The sequence below is a fragment of the Phymastichus coffea genome, unplaced genomic scaffold (genome assembly GCF_024137745.1).
Source record: "Phymastichus coffea isolate CEN01 unplaced genomic scaffold, Cenicafe_Pcof_1.1 PCOF00017, whole genome shotgun sequence".
NCBI classification, from domain to species: Eukaryota; Metazoa; Arthropoda; class Insecta; order Hymenoptera; family Eulophidae; genus Phymastichus; species Phymastichus coffea.
This window is the reverse complement of record NW_026706828.1, coordinates 4,555,372-4,581,079: the sequence shown is the minus strand read 5'-3', so window position 1 is coordinate 4,581,079 and position 25,708 is coordinate 4,555,372. Positions and strand designations below refer to the sequence as shown.

Below are 25,708 nucleotides of genomic sequence, written 5' to 3'. Positions count from 1 at the left end.
CAATTCAAGGCAAGCTTCAAGTGAAAATTGAAGGCATAGTGGGCTTCAAAATTGATGCATCTGCGCCAACTGTAGTAGTTTGCACCACATGCTACACTAAAGTTTATAAAAAAGAGAATTGAATTGGCCATAGCTCAAAAAGTGTTATTTTTATTTTGAAAATTCTTTTTTTATTGAATTTCTTGGCTTTTTTCTTTAAAAATCCATTTTTAAATCTATCAAGCGATCATTAGATGAGACACAGTGAGCGATAATAGTGGATGCTCACAGGGCCTACGACGCTCGCTCGACCGCGCTGTGTGATGTAAATCACCTACAGTGAAGGTCACAAACCCTGATTTATTTTGTGAGTCTCTAAATGGCATGAATGAATAGAGATTAATATATATCTATTTATTTTACCTCTTAGCGTACATTGGTTTTTAATGCATAATCACTTTCTTTCTGAGTTCCAACGGGCTTGAAACCAACGCAATACTATTGTAGCCGCATTAAAAAATTATATATATATATGTGTGTGTGCGTGTGTGTGATGTTTGTGTGTATTTGGTAATTTAAATAGCCAAATTAATTGAACTGAAATATTTTAATATGTTAATTTTTATTTTTTTGTTAAACGTTTGATATTTAATTAAATTATATTATGTTACATTTTGTATTAAAAATTCTGAAGAGTATGAAACATTTTTAACTTTCATTTTTCAGTTTATTTCAATTTTTTTTCCAGTCAGAAAAAATTTTTGAATTTTTCGATGAATTTTTTAATTATGAACAATATAATTGGCTAACTTTTAAATATAACACTTTGATGTATCTTTTTCCGTTCCTCTGAATGCCGGCATCAGAATCACCATTTTTCGACCGGAACTTGCTCAAAATTTGAAAAAACCGTTTTTTTCGGCATTTTTACCATGTTTTTGGCACATAACCTCAATATTAAATTGTTTAAAAAATAATAGAATATTCCAAAATTTCTTTTACAAGCCCAGAATGTCTTTCAAAACAATCAATTTTATCGCAAAAGTTTCAAAGGGCCTGCTTTCACAACTCACATTAATATTTTCATATGATAAAATAATATAAATATATTACGTGTGCTATACAAACACAAACACGCTCACACACACATACACATCGAAAAGACTCGCGTGAGAATATGGTAAATATACATATAAATATATTTACGGGTGAAAATACTAGATTATACTATATCAACGCATCGCCTAGCGACCTATTCACGAAGCTAAGCGCGTATCTATACATTCTCCGTTCCCTTGGTCAGCTGACCGCTTTCCAATCGGTAAATGTAAGCAAATCAATCATTGAAAATTAACTGTGAGTAATTGACCTGTAGTCCGATCATTCTGGTACGAAAAGAAAAATAGATCTATATCGAGTTTTTTTTATTTCGACGCGGAATAACAAGTAGTGCAACGATTGCCGAAAATCGTGTGACTCGCGCGAGGTTAACGAGCGGCTAAATGTAAGTAGCCGCGCTCGGTTCGCGAGAGAGAGAGCGCGTAAGGGGCATTGACCGGGAGGGGAGGTAGCAACCGGCAGTACGACTGTGACACTCAGTCAGCTAGCGCGCCTAACCTCCACCCGTTTCGAAGTTTTTCGTATTTGCCGTTGACTTTTCCTGGTGACATTGCGTGAGTGGGCGAGAGTGCAGCTGCAGCAGCAATAGCAGTAGCAGTGACTGCGATAGCAGCAACAGCAGCAGCATCAACAACGGCAACGACAATAGCGACAACAACAACAGCAGCGACAGTAATCGAGTGGTGCAGCAAGCAGCGGAACAGCGAGTAACAGCGTGTTATTCGGATACGGTTGGCCACCGTATCCACGCCGTCGTTGCGGTAGGTGCACCTTCCCCTTTCTAATTGTTGTAACAATTTGGCGTGCGAATCCGCGCAGCGAGCGCGAAGAATTTGTTGTTGCGAGCGAGTAGGTAGTTCGCGATAATCGCGGTTTTCTTTTCTCTCTCTCTCGAATAGCGTGTATTGTCATTCACGCGTGCGTGCGTGAGACTCTTGGCATTCCCTCCGTGTAATTTATTTTATTAAATAAATCATTCGTGGTTTTCCATTTAAACGAGTTTCCGTTATTGTGTTTAATCCTTTGTCCGGAGGTCGCGCCTAGCCTTGTTTACATTTCGTTCGAATTCGCCGGTAGCGTAGCACGGAGCGCGTTAACATAGGTAGAGGTGAACCGACGACGTGAGTTCCAGCGGCGGCCGCACGAGCGCTACTAGCAAGAGCGACAGCGCCGCCAAGTGGCGAGTTGGGGGAACCCAACTCGGAACTTTGAAGAGACTCTGCGCAGGCGCACTCCGAGGTAAGGTAGGTTAATGCGCATCAAGCGCATAGATAACAAGGCTTCGTATAGTTGAAATACGGGCACTTTTAGGAGATTATCGACTAAACGACAGCCTGTTACATGGCGCCCAACTAATTTAGGACTCACACACGAGGGAAAGTGCACAAATAAAGAGAGCAACGCGCGCGAGAGAGAGACGTTTGCGCGCGCGCGTAATAAGGTGCGAGCGGGTAAAATAGCGCGTGGCTCGTTCGGTACGTGCTCTGCGGTAGGGGAAAGACGCCTCTCCGACCCAATAATACCTGCTTTTGTGAGCCGAGAGCACACTAACCCCAGGGGTCGAAGAGACGTCCGTAGTCGCTCTAATTTGAAAATAAAAGGTGACTAAGGGTATATAGGTTAACTTTTTACTTTTTAAGTGTTTTAATTACACATTAAGGTAATTAAGTGGGGGTGAGTCACCGAGCGACAGTACCAGCAGAGCGCGGAATAGGGGTGTGTGTAGGGTTAGATTAACTAACCCGGTGGAGCTAACAAACAGTTAGCCTCCACCTATAGGCAGGTAGTTGCGAAGCGGAAGTTCGAACTTCCTTAGAGTGCGCGATACCTGCACACACCCACAAGCCACGCGTATTGTTGCCTTGTGAATAAAGGCGTAATTGGGTGGTTGGCGATAATAATTGCAACACCCCGCTCGCGCCTTGGGCGATAGGAGGCGGTAGTGGTCGACTAGGGTAAATTAACCTCAACCGTCACCTACGCCCCAGCATAAGCGTCATGGAGGATACCGCCGACGCGATAACCCGGTGGGCTTCGGAACTGCCTTCGACACAGCTGGACAGATACCTGACGCAACTGGAGTTGCGCACAGATGGTCCTAGGCTGATGCAGGCAGTCCGATTAGCATATTGGTTGCTAGGCGAGTACATCGACCTAGACTTCCAAGGAGCGGCGTTGGATAGGGAGGCCACACAACGCAGGCGACGGAGCCGCGAGAGGTGGCTGGAGACCAAGCGACGCGAGTTGGAAGCAGCCGACGCCGAGGATCTTGTCGCCCACCCACTCATGCTGCTATATAGAGATGAGGCGGTGGAGGCGAACCTAACGCGGACTCTCGCCGTCTACGAGAACCTCGAAGAGGAGAGCCAGAGCGAGATGGGGGAGCGAGAGCCCGCAGAGGAAGGGGGGACCGGCGAGGTTAAGGGGCCCACGGAGGGGGTCGAAGGTGAGCACAAGGGCTCCACCGGATCGCCAGATAGGCGAAGAGCCCGACGCTTCGAGAATGAGGAGTTACAGCCTCAGGAAGAAGAAGAGGAACGGTGCGTAACTGAACGATTGAAAGAGGAAATCGAGCGCAACCGTGTCGGGATCAACCGCATACTTGAGATGCTGGAAAGGCACGACCAAGTATGCGCACGGTGGAGTGACCAGGTCACCGCTCTGCAGGTGGAGGTCCAGCAGTTGAGAAACAGGGACCCCACCGGTCGACGAACGGTCGTACCAGAGCGGCCCAGGAGAACCGTGGATTTCCAATCCACGTATACGTGCCACTACGACCCAAGGGTACCAGGTAGTACCCCGGAACCCCAGCGACCGACCCCTGGCGAACCTCGAGAGGCCCCCCAAAGGCAGGTGCCTTCAAGGATGGAGCAGCCACCGAGAAGAGGACCAAGAGACGCCGACATGGATGAAAGGCAGGCAACCACCGAAGGATCCGCCTGGTACGACGCTAATGCGGCGTCAGGGTACTACGCGACTCGGGACGCGGGTAGGATTGTGAGAGGGTGGAAGCTGCGATACTCTGGCACGGCCTCAGAGTGCGTAGACACCTTCTTGTCGAGGCTAGAAGATCTACGCGCGGGGTCTGGGCTAACGGACGGCGAAATCTTGTGCTCGGTATCAGAGCTCCTCGAAGGCGTTGCGAGGACCTGGTACGAGCTTAACAAGCTTAAATGGAGAAACTACGCCGACTTCGTGGCAGGCGCTCGACGTTGGTTTGGGTCGAGTGAGCTTCAGCAACAGAGGTTGCTGCAAGAGGCGCAAGCTCGGTACCAGGAGAAGGGAGAGGTGGTACGAGAATATGCCTGCCACCTTCTCTTCATGTTAGCCCAGCTGCGTCCGCCGTTACCAGAGCAGAGGCAGTTGGATTTGCTATATGCAAATCTCCTACCCGCCATCCGGATGCAGCTGCGGAGGAATGCATTCTCCAACGTGGACGAATTCCATGCCCGGGCGACCGAAATTGAGACCGCTTTGCGGGACGACGAGCGCCCGAGGACCAGGTTGGAGCCAACGTCCACGTTGTACCCCGAGCACATGGGGGTGCCAGCTAAGGCACCACCACCCCGGGCAGGACCCCGTACGGCGGCCATGACCAGCAAGCCTCGGGGTAGGGAGCAGCGGCAACCCGAGTCACCGGTTAAAACCCCGGCCAAGAGACCCGAGGACCGGCCCACAATCGCTGCGACGCAGGCAACAGACCCCATTGAGGATCTGTCGTCGCAGATTGCGACCCTGCGGCGCGATATGGACCGGTACTTTAAGGAGAGGAAGGCTAACTCTCCCAGGCGGCCGAGGGGTCGGCCGCAAGAAAAGGGGAGGAATAAAACCCCCCCAGGGTCTCCTGGCCAGCGACGAGAGGGTCAGCGGAGGAAAATAGATTACTCCCAACCCATCAAGTGCTCGTCTTGTGGCAAACTGGGCTTTACCAGAAGGTACTGCCCGGATTGCAACAAGGGAAACGGGCAGGGAAGCGGAGGACGGAGGTCCCCTCCGCGTCCCCAGTAAAGGTGGCCTCTCGTCGCAGGTCGTTTGAGCGTGGCAGAGGCCCGTCAACGACCTCAGGGTTCAGGGAGGTCTCGACAGGGGTATCGGACCCCACGAGACCCAGCAGGACAGCGGCATTAGAAGCGACAGCGACCGAACAGATGCCTGATCTGGGTGACCGGGCATTTTGTATCCTCGAAGGATACGGAGGCCGGATTCAGGTGGTGGAGCAGGGGTTTGAGTGGGCCGGAGAGGAGACCACCGGACCCAAGAGCTCCAGGAGACCACCTGACGCTCCGGAGGATACGCCGGCGACCCAGACACCTGCGGGAAAGAGCACATCGACGCGAGTAGCGGCTGCCCAAGGCAAGAAGAGCCGTGAAAGCCCCCCGTCCACAGAGGGGAGAGGGACGGCGAAAGCTCCCCGCAGGTACAGACCCGAGGATGAGACCAGGTGGTGGCTTCAGGTGGGAATAGGTGCCTATAAGTTAAGGGCACTCTACGACACCGGGGCCTCATCAACGGTGATGGGTCAACTCGGGCTAAGGTTGGCATCTGATATGGGACTGGGCCTGGACGTCACTCGAGCGGGAGATGCGAAGCTCGCTGACGGCCGTCCGTGTCCCATCCTGGGTCATGTGATTTTCCCCTTCACGGTAGGGGGAATCACAAAAGATGTAAGGGTCGCTATAACGCCACTGCTGTCTGATGACTGCTACGTCGGCGCGAATTTCGTAAGGGAATTCAGCGCCAACCTGAACCCTGACACGGACCAGCTGTACTTGGCAAAAGCCAAAGTGGCGGTACCGTTAGAAGTGGCAAGCGTCACTGGTACGTCGTGCCTCGCACCCGTAGGCCTGGTAGAAGCCACGGAAGCACAGCGCCAAGAAGTGGCTAGCCTCGTCGACGGATTAATTCCCGACGGAGGCGAATGTTTAGGCTGTGCTGTGGGGGTCGAGCATGAGATTGACATCGGAGACGCTCGACCCTGTAAACAGAAATACTACCCGGTCTCCGACAGGGTGCGAGACGAAATGCACGCGCTGGTCAAGGCCATGCTGGACAACGACGTCATTGAACCAGCAACCAGCGGGTGGTCAAGTCCAGTGGTGATGGTTAAGAAGGCAGACGGCAAATACCGGTTCTGCGTAAATTACCAGAAGGTAAACGCAGTAACCAAGCCGGACGCCTACCCATTACCCTTCATGAGCGACATCCTGCGAAGGATCAGGGATGCTAAGTTCATCTCGACGCTGGACTTGAGTAGCGCGTACCACCAGATACCTCTCAAAAAGGAGTCGCGCCCAATTACGGCGTTTACAGTCCCCGGCCTGGGGCATTTTCAGTTCAAGAGAATGCCCTTTGGATTGTCCTACGCCGGCGCGACTTTCCAGAGGTTGATGGACAGAGTGATTGTCCCGGATTTAGATCCTTTCGCCTTTGCGTACCTCGACGACGTGATTATTATCTCGCCGTCTTTTGAGGAGCATAAGCGACACCTGGGATTGGTTTTACAACGAATCCTGGGTGCGGGCCTCACTGTGAATAAGACCAAAAGCCATTTCTGTAAGTCGGAAGTCAAGTACCTGGGGGTCCTAGTGAACCGTGAAGGGGTAAGGCCAGACCCAGAAAAGATCAGGCCCATAATGGAGTACCCAGTACCACGGACGATCAGACAGGTGAAGCGATTCATGGGGATGATGTCGTGGTATCGTCGCTTCATACCCGACTTCGCAACCATCGCTGAACCGATAAACCGCCTGACGAAGAAGAGCGTCCCGTTTGCTTGGCAGCAGGAACAGGAGCAGGCTTTCGAACGGTTGCGAGACGCAATGGTCTCGGCACCGATCTTGCAGTCGCCAGATCCCAACGCGCAGTTCGTGTTACAAACTGACGCGAGCGATAGTGGGATAGGCGCGGTATTGACGCAAGAAGTCGATGGACAGGAGCGCGTAATAGAGTACGCCAGTCGCTCCTTAAACAGCGCGGAAAGGAACTATACAGTCTCCGAAAGAGAATGCTTGGCAGTAGTATGGGCTATCGGAAAGTTCCGGCCATATGTCGAGGGGCACCACTTCAAAGTCATCACCGATCATAGTTGCCTTAAGTGGCTCCACAGTATGAGGAATCCTACAGGAAGGCTAGCGCGTTGGGCGCTAGCGCTACAAGGGCAGGTTTTCGATATCGAGTATCGAAAAGGAGACCTCAACGTGGTGCCAGACGCTTTATCTAGGGCCTATGAGGAGGGGGTGGTAGAAGTGGGTGCCATGACGCATCAGCCGGAAACCGCCGATGCCTGGTACCTTCAAAGGTACAGAGAGGTATGCCAGGACCCACATTCTCAGCCTACCTGGAAGGTAGTGGGTGGGAGACTGTACCATTACCATCCGGCTGAGGAGAGCGAAGGATCCATCGACAACGAGGAAGCCTGGAAGCTTGTGGTTCCTGCCGAGAAGAGGCATCAAGTACTTGAGGAGGTACATGATGCGCCGGCAGCGGGACACCAGGGGAGAGAACGAACGTTCTCCAGGGCTAGGCACCTGTATTTCTGGCCAAAGATGTACGATCAGGTCAGAGAGTACGTGCGGAGTTGCCCGGTATGTCAGCAATGCAAGGCAGAGCAAAGGCCGCCTTGCGGGCTGATGGGTCGTCGAGAGGTCTCGCGACCCTGGCAGGTAGTGGCCAGTGACATTACTGGCCCTTTCCCAAAGAGCTCGAGAGGGTTTGAATATATCTTGGTATTCATAGACCTGTTCACTCGGTGGGTGGAATGTGTACCCGTACGCAAGGCCAACGGAAGGACCATCGTACGGGAATTGCACGAGAGGGTGGTAACCAGGTTCGGCGCGCCCGAGATTTTTCTTTCGGACAACGGGACCGAATTTAAAAATCAAGAGGTCGATGCCTATTTGATGAAAAATGGCATCCGACGCGCCCTGACCCCAGTTTACCACCCGCAGGCGAACCCAACCGAGCGAGTGAACAGAACCCTCAAGGTCATGCTCATGTCGTACGTGGAGCGTGACCATAAGAGCTGGGATGAGCACCTGCCAGAGTTCAACTTCGCGTTGAACTCGGCAACTCACAGCGCGACAGGATACAGCCCGGCCATGCTGGTCTTCGGTAGACAGCCCACTCCCCCCTCGACCTTCAAGAGGGCCCAGGATCAGTTGGCTCGGGAAGCTTCCGAGGGCCAAGAACAGATCGAATGGGGTGAGCACATGCGCCGGTTGCCCAACTTATGGGAACGCGCTGGCTCTAAGTCTAGGGAGGAGGCGGACCGTCAGGCGGTCTATTACAACCGGAAGAGACGTCAGGCCGACTTTAGGGTTGGGGACTGGGTGTGGAGGCGGAACCGCATCCTGTCTTCCGCAGCTCAGGGCGTTTCGGCGAAGTTGGCGCCGAAGTATGCTGGTCCCTATGTAGTTCAGGAGGTATGTGGCACGAATACCTACCGCCTAGGTAACCAGCAGGAAGAGTTGCCCGAGCTAATCCACGCCAAGGACCTCAAGCCCTATCTCGGCCCCTTTTCGGATGAGGACAACGAGGAGCCAGGAGGCGGGGACTCAGCACCGTTGGACGAAGAGGAGGGCGTAGGCGACCCGCCAGCGAAGATCGAGGAATCCAGCGAGGATCCGATATGCGAGCGCGTCGCGAATGCAGCCCCCTCGAACGAGCGTGAGAAGCCCGCGGAGGCTCCTGAAGTACCGATCGAGGCGCCGGTTAAGCGGGGCCGAGGAAGGCCGCGCAAAAACCCCGCGGGCGAACCTCGAGAGCCAGGTGGAGACGACCTGGATGGCAATGCGGTAAGGGGAAGGGGCAGATCACGTAAAACCGCTCAGCACGTGCGGAAGGTGGTACTGCCAGCTACCCCCGCAAATGGGCCATGTTCGCGAGGAGTGCGCCGGGGACCGGGACGTCCTCGTAGGCGATAGTGTCGGGCGTGACGCTGCGTAGGTTAGGTTAAGGGCTAAACCTGAGAAATCCCTTGACCCCACTTCTTCTCTTTTACAGATGGAGAGGAAGCTGGTCATCAGTGAGGAGGCCCTCGAGACGGCCACCCAGCTGCTACTCGACCTGGGGTTGGGCCCGGGCGCCGATCGGCTGATCGGCGACTTACGAAGATTTGTCCGGGCCCAGGTCGAGGCGACCGCTCGAGAGGGCCGCTCACGTCAGCGGGTGGATGACTTCCTCCGGGAAGGCATGAGGGCCCAAACCTCTAGGCCCCAAACCCGGGAAGTATCCACCCAGACCGACGGTCCATCCGAAGAGGGCCGTCGGTCTCAGTCCACGCGAGACCAGGGTACGCAGACCCAAGGGTCGAGCGCGTCCACGGTGGAGAGCTCGACCCAGTGCCCCGGGCCAAGGGAGGCCTGCGGCAGCCAGCACTGGGTCTGCACCCACCCACGAGTCCCCCAGCAGGTGGGTCTCGAGAATACCTGGAGGCACGTGAGGTTAGGCCTCCAGGAACTCGAGAACGCCTGGGAGTTTGTCGGGGAACTCCAGCGCCAGGTGCACGCCCACCTGGGGGAGTTCCTCGATTTCCGAGGCGCCCAGGAAATGCTGGGGGAGTGGGCTCCTGTAGTCCGGCGGCAGAGGGCCTACGGAGAGGCCCTCCAGCGCGTTGACCGGGGGCTGGAGTCCCCAGAGGCCGCGGGCCCGCCGGCAGTGTTGCCACCGGCGGCCCCGACGAGCAGGGATGCGGCCAGGGCTCCAGCTAGGCCCCCGACCAGGGCTCAACACAAGAGAGCGTCGGGGCCCCCCGGCGCCGGGCAGGAATTCGTGGTCCGCGTGGACGGGTCGGTTTCCGACCCTACCGTGGTGGTGCGAACCGTAGGGGGACGCACATCCGCCACGGTGGGCGGCGTTACTTTTATCGCCGCCCCGGCGTCAGCAGCCACGCCGCCCCAGCAGCCCGCAGGGAGCCAGGGCCAGGGAGCGGAGCCCAGCCTCGTCAGGCGACCGGGAAGAGGCTGCTACATCTGCGGCCACCCCGGCATCACCACCACATCAAAGTGCCCCAACAAGGCGGAGCACTGGCGCTACCCCAGGCACAAGGCGCCAGGGGGCTCCGGCCGGTGACGGGGGGGCATTGGTGGCCCGGGGTGGGCCAATAAAATGTATATACTGAGAATAGGATGTGTTGGTTTCTCTCCTTTTCCAATCCTATCCTTGGGGTCGCGAGTCAATTGGGTAGTTCGATCCTGTAGTTCGAAGCTAGGAGGGGGCTGCAACGATTGCCGAAAATCGTGTGACTCGCGCGAGGTTAACGAGCGGCTAAATGTAAGTAGCCGCGCTCGGTTCGCGAGAGAGAGAGCGCGTAAGGGGCATTGACCGGGAGGGGAGGTAGCAACCGGCAGTACGACTGTGACACTCAGTCAGCTAGCGCGCCTAACCTCCACCCGTTTCGAAGTTTTTCGTATTTGCCGTTGACTTTTCCTGGTGACATTGCGTGAGTGGGCGAGAGTGCAGCTGCAGCAGCAATAGCAGTAGCAGTGACTGCGATAGCAGCAACAGCAGCAGCATCAACAACGGCAACGACAATAGCGACAACAACAACAGCAGCGACAGTAATCGAGTGGTGCAGCAAGCAGCGGAACAGCGAGTAACAGCGTGTTATTCGGATACGGTTGGCCACCGTATCCACGCCGTCGTTGCGGTAGGTGCACCTTCCCCTTTCTAATTGTTGTAACAATTTGGCGTGCGAATCCGCGCAGCGAGCGCGAAGAATTTGTTGTTGCGAGCGAGTAGGTAGTTCGCGATAATCGCGGTTTTCTTTTCTCTCTCTCTCGAATAGCGTGTATTGTCATTCACGCGTGCGTGCGTGAGACTCTTGGCATTCCCTCCGTGTAATTTATTTTATTAAATAAATCATTCGTGGTTTTCCATTTAAACGAGTTTCCGTTATTGTGTTTAATCCTTTGTCCGGAGGTCGCGCCTAGCCTTGTTTACATTTCGTTCGAATTCGCCGGTAGCGTAGCACGGAGCGCGTTAACATAGGTAGAGGTGAACCGACGACGTGAGTTCCAGCGGCGGCCGCACGAGCGCTACTAGCAAGAGCGACAGCGCCGCCAAGTGGCGAGTTGGGGGAACCCAACTCGGAACTTTGAAGAGACTCTGCGCAGGCGCACTCCGAGGTAAGGTAGGTTAATGCGCATCAAGCGCATAGATAACAAGGCTTCGTATAGTTGAAATACGGGCACTTTTAGGAGATTATCGACTAAACGACAGCCTGTTACAGTAGATAATGGGAAAAATAGTTTTGATTTCCAAAAGTTTCCAGAAAATTATTTTATTAACGATTTATTGCAAAAAAAGGTACTGTTTTAGTTATTCGCTTATATCTTTTTTCCTAATTATCTTATCGATATAAGCTCAACGGAATTCGATTCCTGAGATAATTCTACATAAGTATAAGCATGTTCGAAAATTAAATTTTTTTTATTAATAACGATATCTTGGGTTGTTTCCAAGATTGCAAAAAAACAAACAAACGCTTATATCTTCTTTAATTTTGAATAAATTTTGTCTAAACTTTCAGGGCCAATACATCTTTAAAAAATGTATAATATGAAGTCGATCCGATTTTTCGAAAGTTAATTGTTTATGAGCTAGAGCGCGACAAAGTTTCAACTTTGACGGTGTACCGCGGCCGTGCTGACCAGATTTCGAAAAAAAGAATAAATGTAACCTAAGAAGGACGATGAAATCTATCGGTAGAAGAAACTTGATAATTTTTCGATAATTAGTTTCCGAGAAAAACACGAAAGACTGAAATTGCTTTGTTGTAAAATAGAATTTAACAATGAAGCAATAAATATATTAGAATCTAATAAAATTCATTCGATTGGTAAGTTAAAGACCTTTCATTTAAAAAAAAGGATCTTTCTACGATAATTAGGAGCCGAGATATTATTATTTTGGTTTTTAATGCATAACTCATCTTATTTATAATTTTTTTCAAATTTAATTGCTGATTTTGATTTGAGAAGAATTTAATTATACACTGAATTTTTTTAAACTATGCAGGATTTTCATTTCTATAAGCAAAGTTCATTGTAACAATTGGAGCGCGGCCGCGCGCGCCCGCCGCGGCGGTGGTGGGGGTCAGGGGAATGATTCTCTCCTCACGGCTTCGAAGCTTTCGAGCTACCTTAGTTGCATAATTAATTTACACCACTTCTAAACATGGTAGAATTTTGATTTTTTTTTAAAGTATTTTTTCTCTACATTTTGATTCTTTCATCAGAATTTCATTGAATATCGTGTATCCTGCCCAATTTGCACAATAAAATATGAAAATTAATATTTATTGAAATTTGGTATTTTTTAATATGAATCCCATACAATTTAACACCCATTTTATGTAATTTATAAAAAAAAAAAGTTAGTTTATAAGACGAAAAAATCACAATTTCCACTTAAATTTATAGTAAAAAAAATCTTTTTTATCTTAAAGGTATTTAATAATCCAATAACCCATCTATTTGGAAAGAACATACAATAAAATTAGATTGTCGTTTTTGACATATATATTAATAATTTTGAAAAAGTAAGAGGGGTGCAATTAATACGAGCAAGGGTTCAATTTTTTTGCTTTTTTTCTTTGCAAAAATATTAAGTATTATAACGGCCGGGGCCGTTTTCGCGGAAAATTGCCCGCGCACGAGGCCGAGCATGGCCAAGCGGGCAAGCGAGCGCGAAGCGAAGTAGAGAGAGACAGAGCGAGACTCGATGAGGCGCGTGCCGCGGCGGTAGAGTGGGGAGAGGAGACGATTTTCCGGCACTGGGACCTGGGAGCTGGAGCTGTTGTTACGTGCGCGCGCGAACAAAAGAGAAATAAGAGAAAAGGAAAACGACCGGAAAAAAAATAAAAGTGAAAGTGCGCAAGAGAGTTTAACATCATCCCCGAGGATCGCCAGAGCCCGTGGACCGTCATCTCCAGTGGGCGATTCGCAGGAGCAGAACTTCTCCGCCCGAGCAAGGGCGATAACGAGGGCGATTAGCGAGAAGGAGTAGTCTGTCTGCAGCAGCTACTTCCCGGTGAGTTTCTTCGTGTCCGTAAGCGACAACTTAGCGTGCGTTGGTTGCGCGAGCGAGCGTCTCTCTCTCTCTCTCTCTCTCTCTCTAAAGTAGAATTCGAAGCGAAATCTCGGCATGCGGTATTGAGTGAAAAATCTGACTAAGTGAATAAAGCCCGATTTGACCTACTCAAGTGTTGTCGTTGTGTTGGGCGTACCCAGGAAGGCACCTTTGTCCCTTCCCACGCCCGTGATTAAGATCCACGCACGCTCTCGTGCTTGGCCGCGCTTTCGCGATCCCTTTTCAGGGCAGCACGTGTCCGTCCGTGCGCGGCGAAATACCAGGAAGCGGCTAGCTGATCGGGGCGGCGGTGAGCCCCGCACCGAGCAGCGAAGACAAAATTGTTGACAGGCCGCGAGAATAATTTAATTATTTTCCGGGCCGTTACAGTATTATTAAAGATATCGCTGTTGCAAAAAACGAAAAAATTATCATAGTTTTTAATTTTTTTTGGGACAACTGAAGGGGTTTAATTAAAATAATGAGCATTTTTGGAGGGTTCAATTAGAGATATTTCGAATGGTATTTTTTTGTCACTGTCCATTATACTTTGCAGGCTAGGGTAAGAGGGTGAATCAGTCGTGCATAACAAAGAGGACTAGTTGTCGTGCACTCGCGATCGTAGTACCCGTTGGAGGTACTGTGGAGTAGACTGAAGTGATCCGTTGATCGCCTGAACTGAACAGAGACAGGGTTCCCCTGACCCCCTTCAGAGAGATAAAAACGTCAATGGGTTGCCACTCTTGAAGGGCAACGCGATCCTGGTCTTTTGTTCCAAAAGTAGTCGAGTGTTTTACACAAACCAAAATAGCAATTGATTCTATGGTCCAGAGCTTCTCTCCAATAGACTTTCGACTTAATAATTTTACAGGGGAGAACTTTGCTGTACCCTTGATATTAGAATATGACTTTGAAAAAATCACACCTATGGCACAGATTAACAAAGTGCGACTTAGTCCTGACGAATTTGATAGAATACTCAGTGAGCCGTAAATACTGGCGTACCATCTAACTCAGCAATTACACACGTTTATAATATTACATGATAGAGCGTTAATAAATAATTATATATAGAAGCTACAGATAATGATATAGGAATAGTTGACGTAATTTAAGATGAAAATAATGACGATAGTAATAAGTATATAGAAGATTTTTTTATATTTAAGCCATTTAAATGAAACTGAAAAAGATTATATCATTATCTGGTTAATTAATTACGGGATGTTTTTTATCTACTTAGCGACAAGTTACCATAAACTGATATTGTTTTGCATGATATAAAAACTATCAATAATGCGCCGGTTAACGGTAGACAGTATCAATTTCCCCATACCATAGAAGATTAAATCAATTATATTGAAAAGTTACTAAAAGCAGAAATAATTCGAGAATCTACCTCACCATAAACCATTTCCACATGGATGGTTCTTGAAGCAACTAATAGTAATGGAAGAATGGTGTTGGATATGAGAGGAATAAATAAAAAAAAAGATTACTGATTCATACCCGATATCTAATATTACACAAACTTTTGATCAAGTAGGAAGTGCTAGATTTTATTCCGTACTTGACTTTGATATCGAATTTTATCAAATCGAGATGCACCCGAAACATGCTCATATAATGGCTTTTAGTACGTCATTCGGTCACTACAGGTTTGTGCGTATGCTGTTCGGCCTAAGGAATGCGGCCGCAACTTTTTACGTTTAACGGACACGTTGGTCCGTGGAATTCAAGGCCTCCGTTAGAACCGCTTAATGTAAAGCTCATACATAAGGATGATAGTTTCAATCAGACATAAGATAGAAAAATTAAAAATCTAATTTATTCTTACATCAGCAAACAGATAGGTGAAGAATTTTGTTTCCTAACAAACTCTACTTCTACTATCAATGTTATTAAATCATGCTGCACACCAAATGATAAACCTATTCAAATAACTAATACCATACCCATGCAAAGCATTTTCACTTAAAATGACTATTAATAATGTGGATTTGTTAAATTATCAATAGCCAGAAATGAAATTGTATTTTACGTTGTTGAAAATTGCCAAATGCCATATCATAGAATTATAGGTAAAAATTTCTTGTGCAACACCAAGAATAAATTGTAAGAATAAATTATAATAATAACAGCATAGTCAAGAGTAATACACTGAAATTATTTTTAGTGAAAATAAGATGCAAAAATACAGGAGAATATATAATTTATACACTCCCATTTTTGACGAAAAATCCTATTTATACACGGTGATCCATTTTAATCGCCGCAACCGGATTACTCGGAACCTAAGCCAGATAGAGCAAAATGGTTCTAACAAAAGTTGTAGAGGGCAAAGGGGGCAATACAATAGGGCTAACGCTTTTAACCTTGAACTTGACCTTCAAGGTTATTTCAAGGTTAAAGTGTTTTTTTTAATGGGAACCCCTATTTTTTGACATTGGATTCGGAAAGAGCGGGAAATTTTACGTTCACAATGGTATTTGGGAAATTTTTTTCATGACCTTGAGAAGCGAATTTCAAGGTCAAATGCTACAAAATCCTATGATTGCTATTTGCTAGCCTTTTCTCATGAATAGTAATCCCAATATTACAACGAGCTTCAAAATGTTGACCTTGAAAAGGTTTTCCTTACTTTTAGCGTTACCCAGAAACAACGACGTGGACTTAGTAAGGTTTGTTTCCTTTTGGGTGCTTGTTTCACGTGAGTCCCCTGCCTCTCACTAACCTCGAAGCAAGTGTTCGAAATAACGACCATTTGCTTCAAGACACATTGTCAGACGCCTTTGAAAATAGCGAACGGTGTTCTACAAAGTTTGCCTCGGAATAGCAGCGCATGCTCGATGAATCCTGTCCTGCATATCTGCTCTTGTAGAGGGTTGTTCCCCAAAAACAGCATTTTTTAAGTATTTTTTTTGCAGACGTGTCTATAATTAATAACGTGTGAATAATTACATTATCTAAATTAGTATTTATGTAATTCAAACGCTACTAATTCTCATTTTTCACATAAAACAAAAAATAAAAAAAAGTTTTAGTTTTATTTACAATCAAAATAAGAAATAATGCTTAACCCATTAAGGCCCATGCCAAACCTGGGAAAGATAGCGCCAAACTAACTATGCCAATCGTAGCTAAATCGAAAAAAAAAATACCCCTGTTTTTTCTTTTGCTGTTTGCAATTGTTTATAAGAAATTATTTAAACAAATTATCAAAAAGGTATTATTTTTAAAAAACTGATAGCGGCAATTGATTCTACGGGAAAAAACATGAAAGAAATGTATATAACGTTTTTTTGTCAGACGTCAATTTGTTAGTGTAAAACGGCTATAAACAATTGCAAGTCTGTCAGGTACATGTGTATACGTCAAATCCCAAGCAAAATCTATTGCCGATAGCGCCAAACTAACTATGCCAATCGTAGCTAAATCGAAAAAAAAAATACCCCTGTTTTTTCTTTTGCCGTTTGCAATTGTTTATAAGAAATTATTTAAACAAATTATCAAAAAGGTATTTTTTTTTAAAAACTGATAGCGGTAATCGATTCTACGGGAAAAAACATGAAAGAAATGAATATAACGTTTTTTTGTCAAATGTCAATTTGTTCCAAAAACAAATAACTGTAAAATAAATGTACTAGAAATGTCCAAATATACTAAAAACTTTTGTTGCATGAATGAAAACTGAATCCATAATATTACATAAAACCGTTAGCCCGCCACTCAAACGTGATCTCTAACACGGTTTCAATAGAAAAAAAATTTTGCAAACTCTTTGCAACTTCGTAACCCAACAATTACTATGTTAGTCAAATTTCCAAATGTACAATTTGTGAAAATTCAAAGCTTTCTGTCCTATTTTCTTAAACAAATTGACGTCTGACAAAAAAACGTTATATACATTTCTTTCATGTTTTTTCCCGTAGAATCGATTGCCGCTATCAGTTTTTTGAAAATAATAACTTTTTGATAATTTGTTTAAATAATTTTTTATAAACAATTGCAAACGGCAAAAGAAAAAACAGGGGTATTTTTTTTTTCGATTTAGCTACGATTGGCATAGTTAGTTTGGCGCTATCGGCAATAGATTTTGCTTGGGATTTGGCGTATACACAGGTACCTGACAGATTTGCAATTGTTTATAGCCATTTTACACTAACAAATTGACGTCTGACAAGAAAACGTTATATACATTTCTGTCATGTTTTTTCCCGTAGAATCGATTGCCGCTATCAGTTTTTTGAAAATAATAACTTTTTGATAATTTGTTTAAATAATTTTTTATAAACAATTGAAAAGGGCAAAAGAAAAAACACGGGTATTTTTTTATGATTTAGCTATGATTGGCATAGTTAGTTTGGCGCTATCTTTCCCAGGTTTGGCCTGGGCCTTAATGGGTTAATTGAATTGAATACCTTGAATTTTTGACAATTATTTTCATTTAAAATTTAAAATTAAAAAAATGTGATTAACGAATTATTTTTGGCAATACAGTTAGCTAAATAAAGTTACCGTAATTTTCCAACATTTTTCCTTTTTTATTTACATTCAATAGTATTAATAGCTGTTTCTGAAATGGCTGACTATCCACCCAATGAGATCGATGGTATGATTTTGGTTTTAAGAGCAAGTCAAAATAATTATCGTGCTGCGGCACGACTTTATGCTGAACGCTATCCTGGCAGACGATACCCTGATGATAGAGCTATCAAACGTTTAACCCAAAGAGCTCATGGTGAACACATGGTTCGTCAATATAGGCGCCATGAGTATGATGAAAATGATAATCGAGTTTAGCTATCCTTGCAGTGATTCACCTTGATCCACACATTAGCGTTCGTCGAGTGGAAAGGGAAATTGGTATTTCAAGAAGTACTTTTTTAAGAATTATGACAAGGCTTCGATATCACGCCTATCATATCACTTTGGTTCAAAAGATACAGTTTGAGCATTTCCAATAGCGGATTGTATTTTGCTAATGGACTTTACAAATGATACAGAATGATCCAGACTTTTTTAACTTTGTTTTGTTTTCTGATGAGGCCAAATTTCAAAGTGATGGGAACTGAATAGGCATAATTGCCATTACTGGTCTGATGTAAATCCTTATTGGTACCGAACTTTAAACCATCAAAGACGTTGGAGTTTTATTGTGTGGTGCGGGATTGTCAATGGACACTTGATTGGTCCTTTTTTGTTTGAAGGAAATGTAAATCAACATAGTTACTTGCGGCTAATAAGAGATGAACTGCCTGGATTGCTGGAAGATGTTGACTTAGAAACGCGACGAAGAATGTGGTTCCAGCAGGATCGCGCAACACCACATTTTGCTCGAATCGTAAGGGCTTTTTTGAATTAGCACTATGGTATCAGATAGATTGGGCGAGGAGGTCCGGTTAACTGACCTGCTTGTTCACCCGATCTTACATTACCAGATTTTTATTTATGGGGGTACTTAAAAAATGCTGTTTTTAAGCATCAACCCACTACAAGAGCAGATATGCAGGATAGGATTCGTCGAGCATGTGCTGCTATTCCGAGGCAAACTTTGTTGAACACCGTTCGCCATTTTCAAAGGCGTTTGACAATGTGTCTTGAAACAAATGGTCGTTATTTCGAACACTTGCTTCGAGGTTAGTGAGAGGCAGGGGACTCACGTGAAACAAGCACCCAAAAGGAAACAAACCTTACTAAGTCCACGTCGTTGTTTCTGGGTAACGCTAAAAGTAAGGAAAACCTTTTCAAGGTCAACATTTTCAAGCTCGTTGTAATATTGGGATTGCTATTCATGAGAAAAAACTAGCAAATAGCAATCATAAGATTTTGTAGCATTTGACCTTGAAATTCGCTTCTCAAGGTCATGAAAAAAATTTCCTAAATACCAATTTGGACGTAAAATAAGGGTTCCCATTAAAAAAAACACTTTGACCTTGAAATAACCTTGTAGGTCAAGTTAAAGGTCAAAAGCATTAGCCCTATTGTGTTGCCCCTTTTGCCCTCTACAACTTTTGTCAAAACCATTTTGCCCTATCTGGCTTAGGTTCCGAGTAATCCGGCTGCGGCGATTAAAATTGGTCACCGTGTATAATATGACACATGGTTAGGTACAATATATGATTAATACCTTGTCTGAACAATATCTAATAAAAGAAAAATATGCTCTAGGAATATGCGATAAAACTGATCAAATTGATATGCTAGATAACAATGGTTTAACTCATAGAACCTTAGGATTAATAGAGTTAAAACTATTTGAATACCAATTAAATGTTACGTTATACAAAATGATTTCCCTATTGATTGCGAAGGCATAATAGGATCTGATTTCCTTTTTTTCTAGTAAAGCGAGATTCATACAAAATTAATAAAAATAAAAGACATGTATATACCTTTTGAAAAACGAAAACTACCATTTAAAGAAAATGATATTTTTGTATCTGTAATAACAGAAGCTAATAAAAATTATTCAATAGTTGAAATAATTGTGGTTACTAGAAGACAAAAGCAACAAATAAATCAGCCGTCTAGTCCACCACCAGTTGACAAAGAAACCAATGAAATCAAATCAATAAAACCTTCACGTGGACGTTCACGAAAAGTTTCTGTCGAAGGTAATTGTTAAAATATTACTCCATCTCTAGAGATACCTCCTGTTGATAAATTATGCGCACCTGATTCCATCATTCTTTTCACCGAGAAAGTAGTTCTGAAGCATTACCCTAAAAGAACACGAAATGATGTACCCGACTATGTAGAAAGTAATCTCGATGACAGTGAATTTGAAGGTGAGGACGGGTTGTACCAGAAATGCCTGTGCATTCTTATTCATCTCACAATATACAAGACAATGATTCTAAAAAAAGCTCGATAAACAACAGTTCAGATGAACCTTTAATTGACAATAACTCCGTTAATATAGTTAGGGTTAAAAAAGCCATATATATGCGTAACGACAATGTTGCTTATTTTATCAGAAGCAGTAGATAACCTTCCCCGCTTAAAATTTCCTTATAAATTGTACATGAAATTTCATATGAAATAACATATGGAATTTATATAAAAGTCATATGAAATTTATCTGAAAATCATATGATATTCTTATAAAAATCATATGAAATTCATATAACATTTTCGGACAAATTTTTATATGTTTTTTATGTGAATATTATATGAATTTCATATAAATTTCATGTGAATATTATATGAATTTCATATAAATTTCATATGAATATTATATAAATTTCATATAAATTTCATATGAATATTATATGAATTTCATATAAATGTCATATAAATTTCATGTGACTTTCATATATTTTTTATATCGATTTTCATGTGAAATACCTACATTTTTTTGGTAATAATCAGAGATAAGGAAAATATTTATTTTAATTGAAAGAAAACAATTTTTCAAGACATAGTTATTTTATTTTTACTTTTTAAAAAAGATCAGTTAATATAAAATCAATCAGTAATGCACAATATTAGGAAGTGCAGTGATATAATTATTAGATTTTGTACCTATAAAAACGGCAATACTCTCGATATCATCTGTATTATAAATAGAAACTTGATTTTCAATTTTTACGATTTTCTCAACTTTATCACAGTTGGAAAAGACCTTATCAGTTTGTATAAAATTATATAGTATATATTCTTTGTCTTTTTTCTCGTCAACAACGTACTCCATAATTTGCACAAAATTACCGCATTTCATTTTTACAAAAGAATCATTTGATCGGTATTCGCGATTATTCTTTGAACCAAACAAGCAATTTTTTTTTATCAGACGATGATATGATTTTGTATCAGTTTTCGAAAGTTCTTTTAAATGAATGAACTTATCTTTTGTATACGATGATTTCCCAACATATACGTTATCCCCTACTTTCACTGATTTTTGTGTATATCTTTTTTCTAAAGAATGGACATAATCTAATACTGGTGAGTCTTCAAATTGGTTTAAAATAATTTGTTCTAACAAAATCGAACTATTTTTATATTCGAGTCTACGGCACACCTGATGCAAAACTCCTTTAGCTGTTTTAATCATACGTAAAATTTTGCCATTAGTCGATTCAAAAGGGTAACCGTGATGAACAAAAAGTGGTCCCCAATTTAAAACGCTTTCAGGAATATGTAACAATTGGTGAACATTGTACGTCATTGCTTTTTTTCCGTACAATAATATTTCGGTTCTCGCAACAAACTATCTCCTATGATATTATAATCAGAATGTACAGAGGCGCACTCGTCATAACTCTCCTCATTATTTCCTACTGAGATTTGGCTTTTAATGTTTTGAAGTGGACGTGTATGGTCGTCGTTATGCACAGCAGACCGATAAGATTCCTATAATAATAAGTACTATATGAGTATACGAACATTATTTTATAAATACTATGGAATTTACAAACCCTCTCGTTACTGTTGTCCGAGCTGTCACTCTCGCTACTTCTTTTTTTTCTTTTTTTTGTATACTTGGTTGATCTAGGAGGACTGGCTCCTGATTTTAGGTAATATTTATATTTCTTGGGCCTGGGTATTTCAATAGGTAGTGAACAGGTTCCTTGAAAATCAGAAAAAAATCAATATATAGTTATAATATATATTGAAAAAATAAACATGTCACTGTATAAACAATGATGCGTACTCACATAATTAGCAGTGTTACATGTTATAACTTAGCTTATTTAGATAATCTAGAGCATATTTTTATACAATAGTCGCAATTGCAATATGTAAAAAAATATATATATATGCTTAGTTGATTACTTACTTATAGGTTATGTCAACATGTGCTTTGGCTTTCGCCAATTGACTAATCGTTCAGCACTGGTTTCACTTATAAATTATAATTCATATAATATAGAAACAAGTGTGCATGAAAATTTTTTATCTTTATTCTAACAATTAATTATCCTTAATTAATATTTTAGAAACTTTACTTATGATGAAAAAAATTTTTCTTTTTACACGGAGAAGAAAATACTAACTATGTGAAACGACTGGAATAAAGTCAATTAAGCATGAATGTGATTGGTTGTCAAAAATTCTGACGTAACGATCGTGTTCTCATTGTTTCTCATTCTCATTGATTAGTTTGCAGAATGTAGGCCCACGTGTACATGAGATATTAATTTTAAGTTAATTAGTTATAGTTATTATTTAAATAATTATAGTTAACTGTAATAGTAAGAATTGAAACATAAGTGAGTGATATGGCGGGCACAATAACTCATGCACTATTCTATATGTGTGAGGATATGCAATTTGCTGTTCTTGAAGTAAAACAGATACAAAACTTTTCGCCAAAGAATTATCAGGATTATGAGGAAAATATATCGTATTTTTATAAGCAACGAGGCTCAAAAAAATATTTACGAGATTAAAATTTTTGAGTTGGGAGGTAAGCAAATTTATAAATTTTAGAAGCTTTAATTTTTAAGTACATAACCTACAAAATATTCTCATGCTAATAACAATGTTTTTAAATCAGAAGTCAATGGTAGAGAATTTAAAAAAAATGAGAGCACTAGTTTTTTCTCATACAGATGACTTTACTACTGGAAAACTAATGGTTGTTGACATCAACAACATCTATCAGTTTTCCATAATTAAACCTAAATACCAAAGCAACTTCCAAAAAGATACATATTATACGTATGTTGAAAATGTCAATAGAAGAGATGTATACATATTGGCCATCGGAGGTAGGAAATTCATGTATTTATTTGTTTTTTTTTTATTACTCAGTTTCTAGTTCTACTTGTGATATTTTGGTTTTTCAGATGAAAGTGAGATGTCCAGTTTACATAATGAAATAAAAGAAAGGATCTTGTTGAAGAATGCAAATACATTGTTTGCTTTAGTAAGATTTTTGAAGAATGATGCTTTGCAAGCTATTAACATTGTTGATATCGAAGGATTCGCCTTGAATAATACTACATTGGATTTCAAAATTGATGTTGTATATCATGCCAAATGTAACGATGACAATGAAATACAGAATGTACAGATTTAAAAATTGGGTGGTAAGAAAAATACAATCATTAGTTTCTGATATAGCATTGTTAATAGTTTGCAATATATTTTTAGATTTTACACACTTAATACATACTTTTACATATTTTCAGACTATTGTACTTGTGCATCAGCTATTGATGTATTTAATAAAGTTGATTTTGCTTTAGTCTGGTGTGTAAAGCAAAACATTATTGCAGTTCATACAATAAAAAGCATAAGGGAGTTAAAATATCAAGACGATTTATTAATCAGTAGCTTTAACAAAAATAAAATATACAGTGCTAAACTCAACGTCGGAGATACTAATTACTCAGCAGTGCAAATTCTAGCGTTAGGCAGTATGTTGAAAAAATGTGATTATACATAATCATATAACTTCATATCATGCCAATTTCTATTTGTTTTTATTTTTAGGTAAAGAAGTCTTGGAGTTTCAGAAAAAACATGCTGGAAAACGAATGAAAAAAAAAGTTTTTAATTCAAGCGACGTTGATGCCATAGAAAAGTTAATAACTGATCATTCCAGCGAAAATGAGGAGATTGAAAGTTTGATCGAAGAGATAGATTCTGAAGTATCAGTAACAAATGAAAATAAGGGAAGACAAAAGAGAAGAAATAAGAAAAGGGTATTAAAAATATCATTTTTACGAATATTTTGTGCTAAATGTATGATAAAAAAATAACTAAATGTACTTACACGTATTACTTTTTATTCTGTATAGGTGAAAAAGAATAATAATGCTATTGATACAGATGATGAGGAAGAAGATAAAGAAGTTTTATCAAGGAAATGCAATGCTGTGATAAACCAACAATCAGTCTTATCATTTTCGGAGAATGGTAGTGTTGATGGAGATCTAAACGATAGAAATAATAGTACAACAAATACATCAAACGAAAAGTCAAGAAGTGTACTCCAACCAAGACAGCTCTTTCATACAGGTATAGTCGAGAAAGATTTATTTCGCATTTGATTTTTAAAATGTAAATAATAATTATTATCTACCAAATATTTTTAATTGTAATTTTTACTACAGATAATCAGTCGACTAGCCCACAGTATGGAAATGGCTTTAAAAAAAGAAGATCGAATGAATCACACAGGAAAACCAAAAAATCTAGAAATTACTTTAACCCAGTTCCACTTAAACGTGGTATGGGTGATTATAATCCCTCAATATTTTCCAGAAATGATGATAAGTATAACTTTTCATTAATAGAATGGTCAGATGATAGTGATGGTGAAACACCATATCTACAGTTCATTTTCCGAAGAAGAGGCCGAAGAGGAAGAATATAATACAGTGAGAAATTATATATTACATAAATATTGAAAGTGTTTTTGAATAAAGTAATGTTACGTATAATTTTTTTCAGGTTTCCAAGAAAATTCGGAAAATTCATTTAGGGTGGGACGTAACGATTCCTAAGAAAACTTGGCAAAGTTTGAAAAAATGTAAGGGTGTGATGAAGTTTACCAAAGATATCTGTATATCTTTATGGGAAAATAACATTGTAAATAAATGTCTGAAAAAAACGCCATACTTGCAAGTAGTTGATCAACCAAGAACGACAATCACTCCAACTAAATTGAAAGCTATAACGCGTGAGTAACTTTATCTTATGCAATTATAAAATATGTTTTCAACAATTGTACTTACCGTGGATTTTTTATTTTTTAGAATGTGTCAAATATTGGATATATGTCAAGCATCCAGACTGGCTAGAAGAGAAAGATATGGATGAATATTTACAAAATATTCACCCAGCATTAACTCAAAAAATTAACGGTGAAATTCAAAAATATAAATTAGCGAAAAAAACAAATAAGTTATTATTTATTATATACTTACTGTAAATTATTAACTAAATAATGTAAAATTTTTCTTAATAAAATATATTTTTCATTATTACCAATAATTTAATATTTATTATTATTCATAAAACTAAGATTTCTAATTCAAATAACCAAACAAAATGTAGGTATTTCACATGAAAATTGATATAAAAAATATATGAAAGTCATATGAAATTTATATGAAATTCATATGTAATTTATATGAAATTTATATAAAATTCATATGAAATTTATATAAAATTCATATAATATTCATATGAAGTTTATATGAAATTCATATAATATTCACATGAAATTTATATGAAATTCATATAATATTCACATAAAAAACATATAAAATTTGTCCGAAAATGTTATATGAATGTCATATGATTTTTTTAAGAATATCATATGATTTTCATATAAATTTCATATGACTTTTATATAAATTCCATATGTTATTTCATATGAAATTTCATGTACAATTTATAAGGAAATTTTAAGCGGGGTTGTGTCGAAGGTGCACGAAAATTTTTAGAAAATAAAAAAATTATTACTAAACAAATATTACAAACGAGTGAAGTTTCAAAAGCAAAGAAAAAAAATAACTATTGTCAATTTGGACTTTACATATGAGGAGATCGCCCTGAATTGTTAACTTATATTAAGAAT

At 41.8% G+C, this 25,708-nt stretch overlaps 1 protein-coding gene across 1 annotated transcript; it reads left to right on the top strand.

Moving 5' to 3' along the window:
• The first annotated feature begins 19,552 nt into the window (after window positions 1-19,552).
• Window positions 19,553-25,019, top strand: LOC131675187 (uncharacterized). Its single transcript, XM_058954084.1, has 10 exons — window positions 19,553-19,784; window positions 19,815-19,958; window positions 22,728-22,886; window positions 22,965-23,159; window positions 23,310-23,537; window positions 23,614-23,825; window positions 23,922-24,141; window positions 24,237-24,503; window positions 24,577-24,805; window positions 24,882-25,019. The coding sequence occupies exons 1-8, from the start codon at window positions 19,553-19,555 to the stop codon at window positions 24,497-24,499; spliced, it is 1,653 nt and encodes a 550-aa protein (XP_058810067.1). The 3' UTR covers window positions 24,500-24,503; window positions 24,577-24,805; window positions 24,882-25,019.
• The last annotated feature ends 689 nt before the right edge of the window (window positions 25,020-25,708 follow it).

Bases quoted from the DNA above. Each gene is read 5' to 3' on its own strand.
- LOC131675187 (XM_058954084.1), top strand. From the start codon at position 19,553: ATGTATATACCTTTTGAAAAACGAAAACTACCATTTAAAGAAAATGAT. The intron at 19,959-22,727 runs GTGAGGACGGGT...TTTCTCATACAG, and splicing joins CGATGACAGTGAATTTGAAG to ATGACTTTACTACTGGAAAA. The intron at 23,538-23,613 runs GTATGTTGAAAA...TTTTATTTTTAG, and splicing joins GCAAATTCTAGCGTTAGGCA to GTAAAGAAGTCTTGGAGTTT.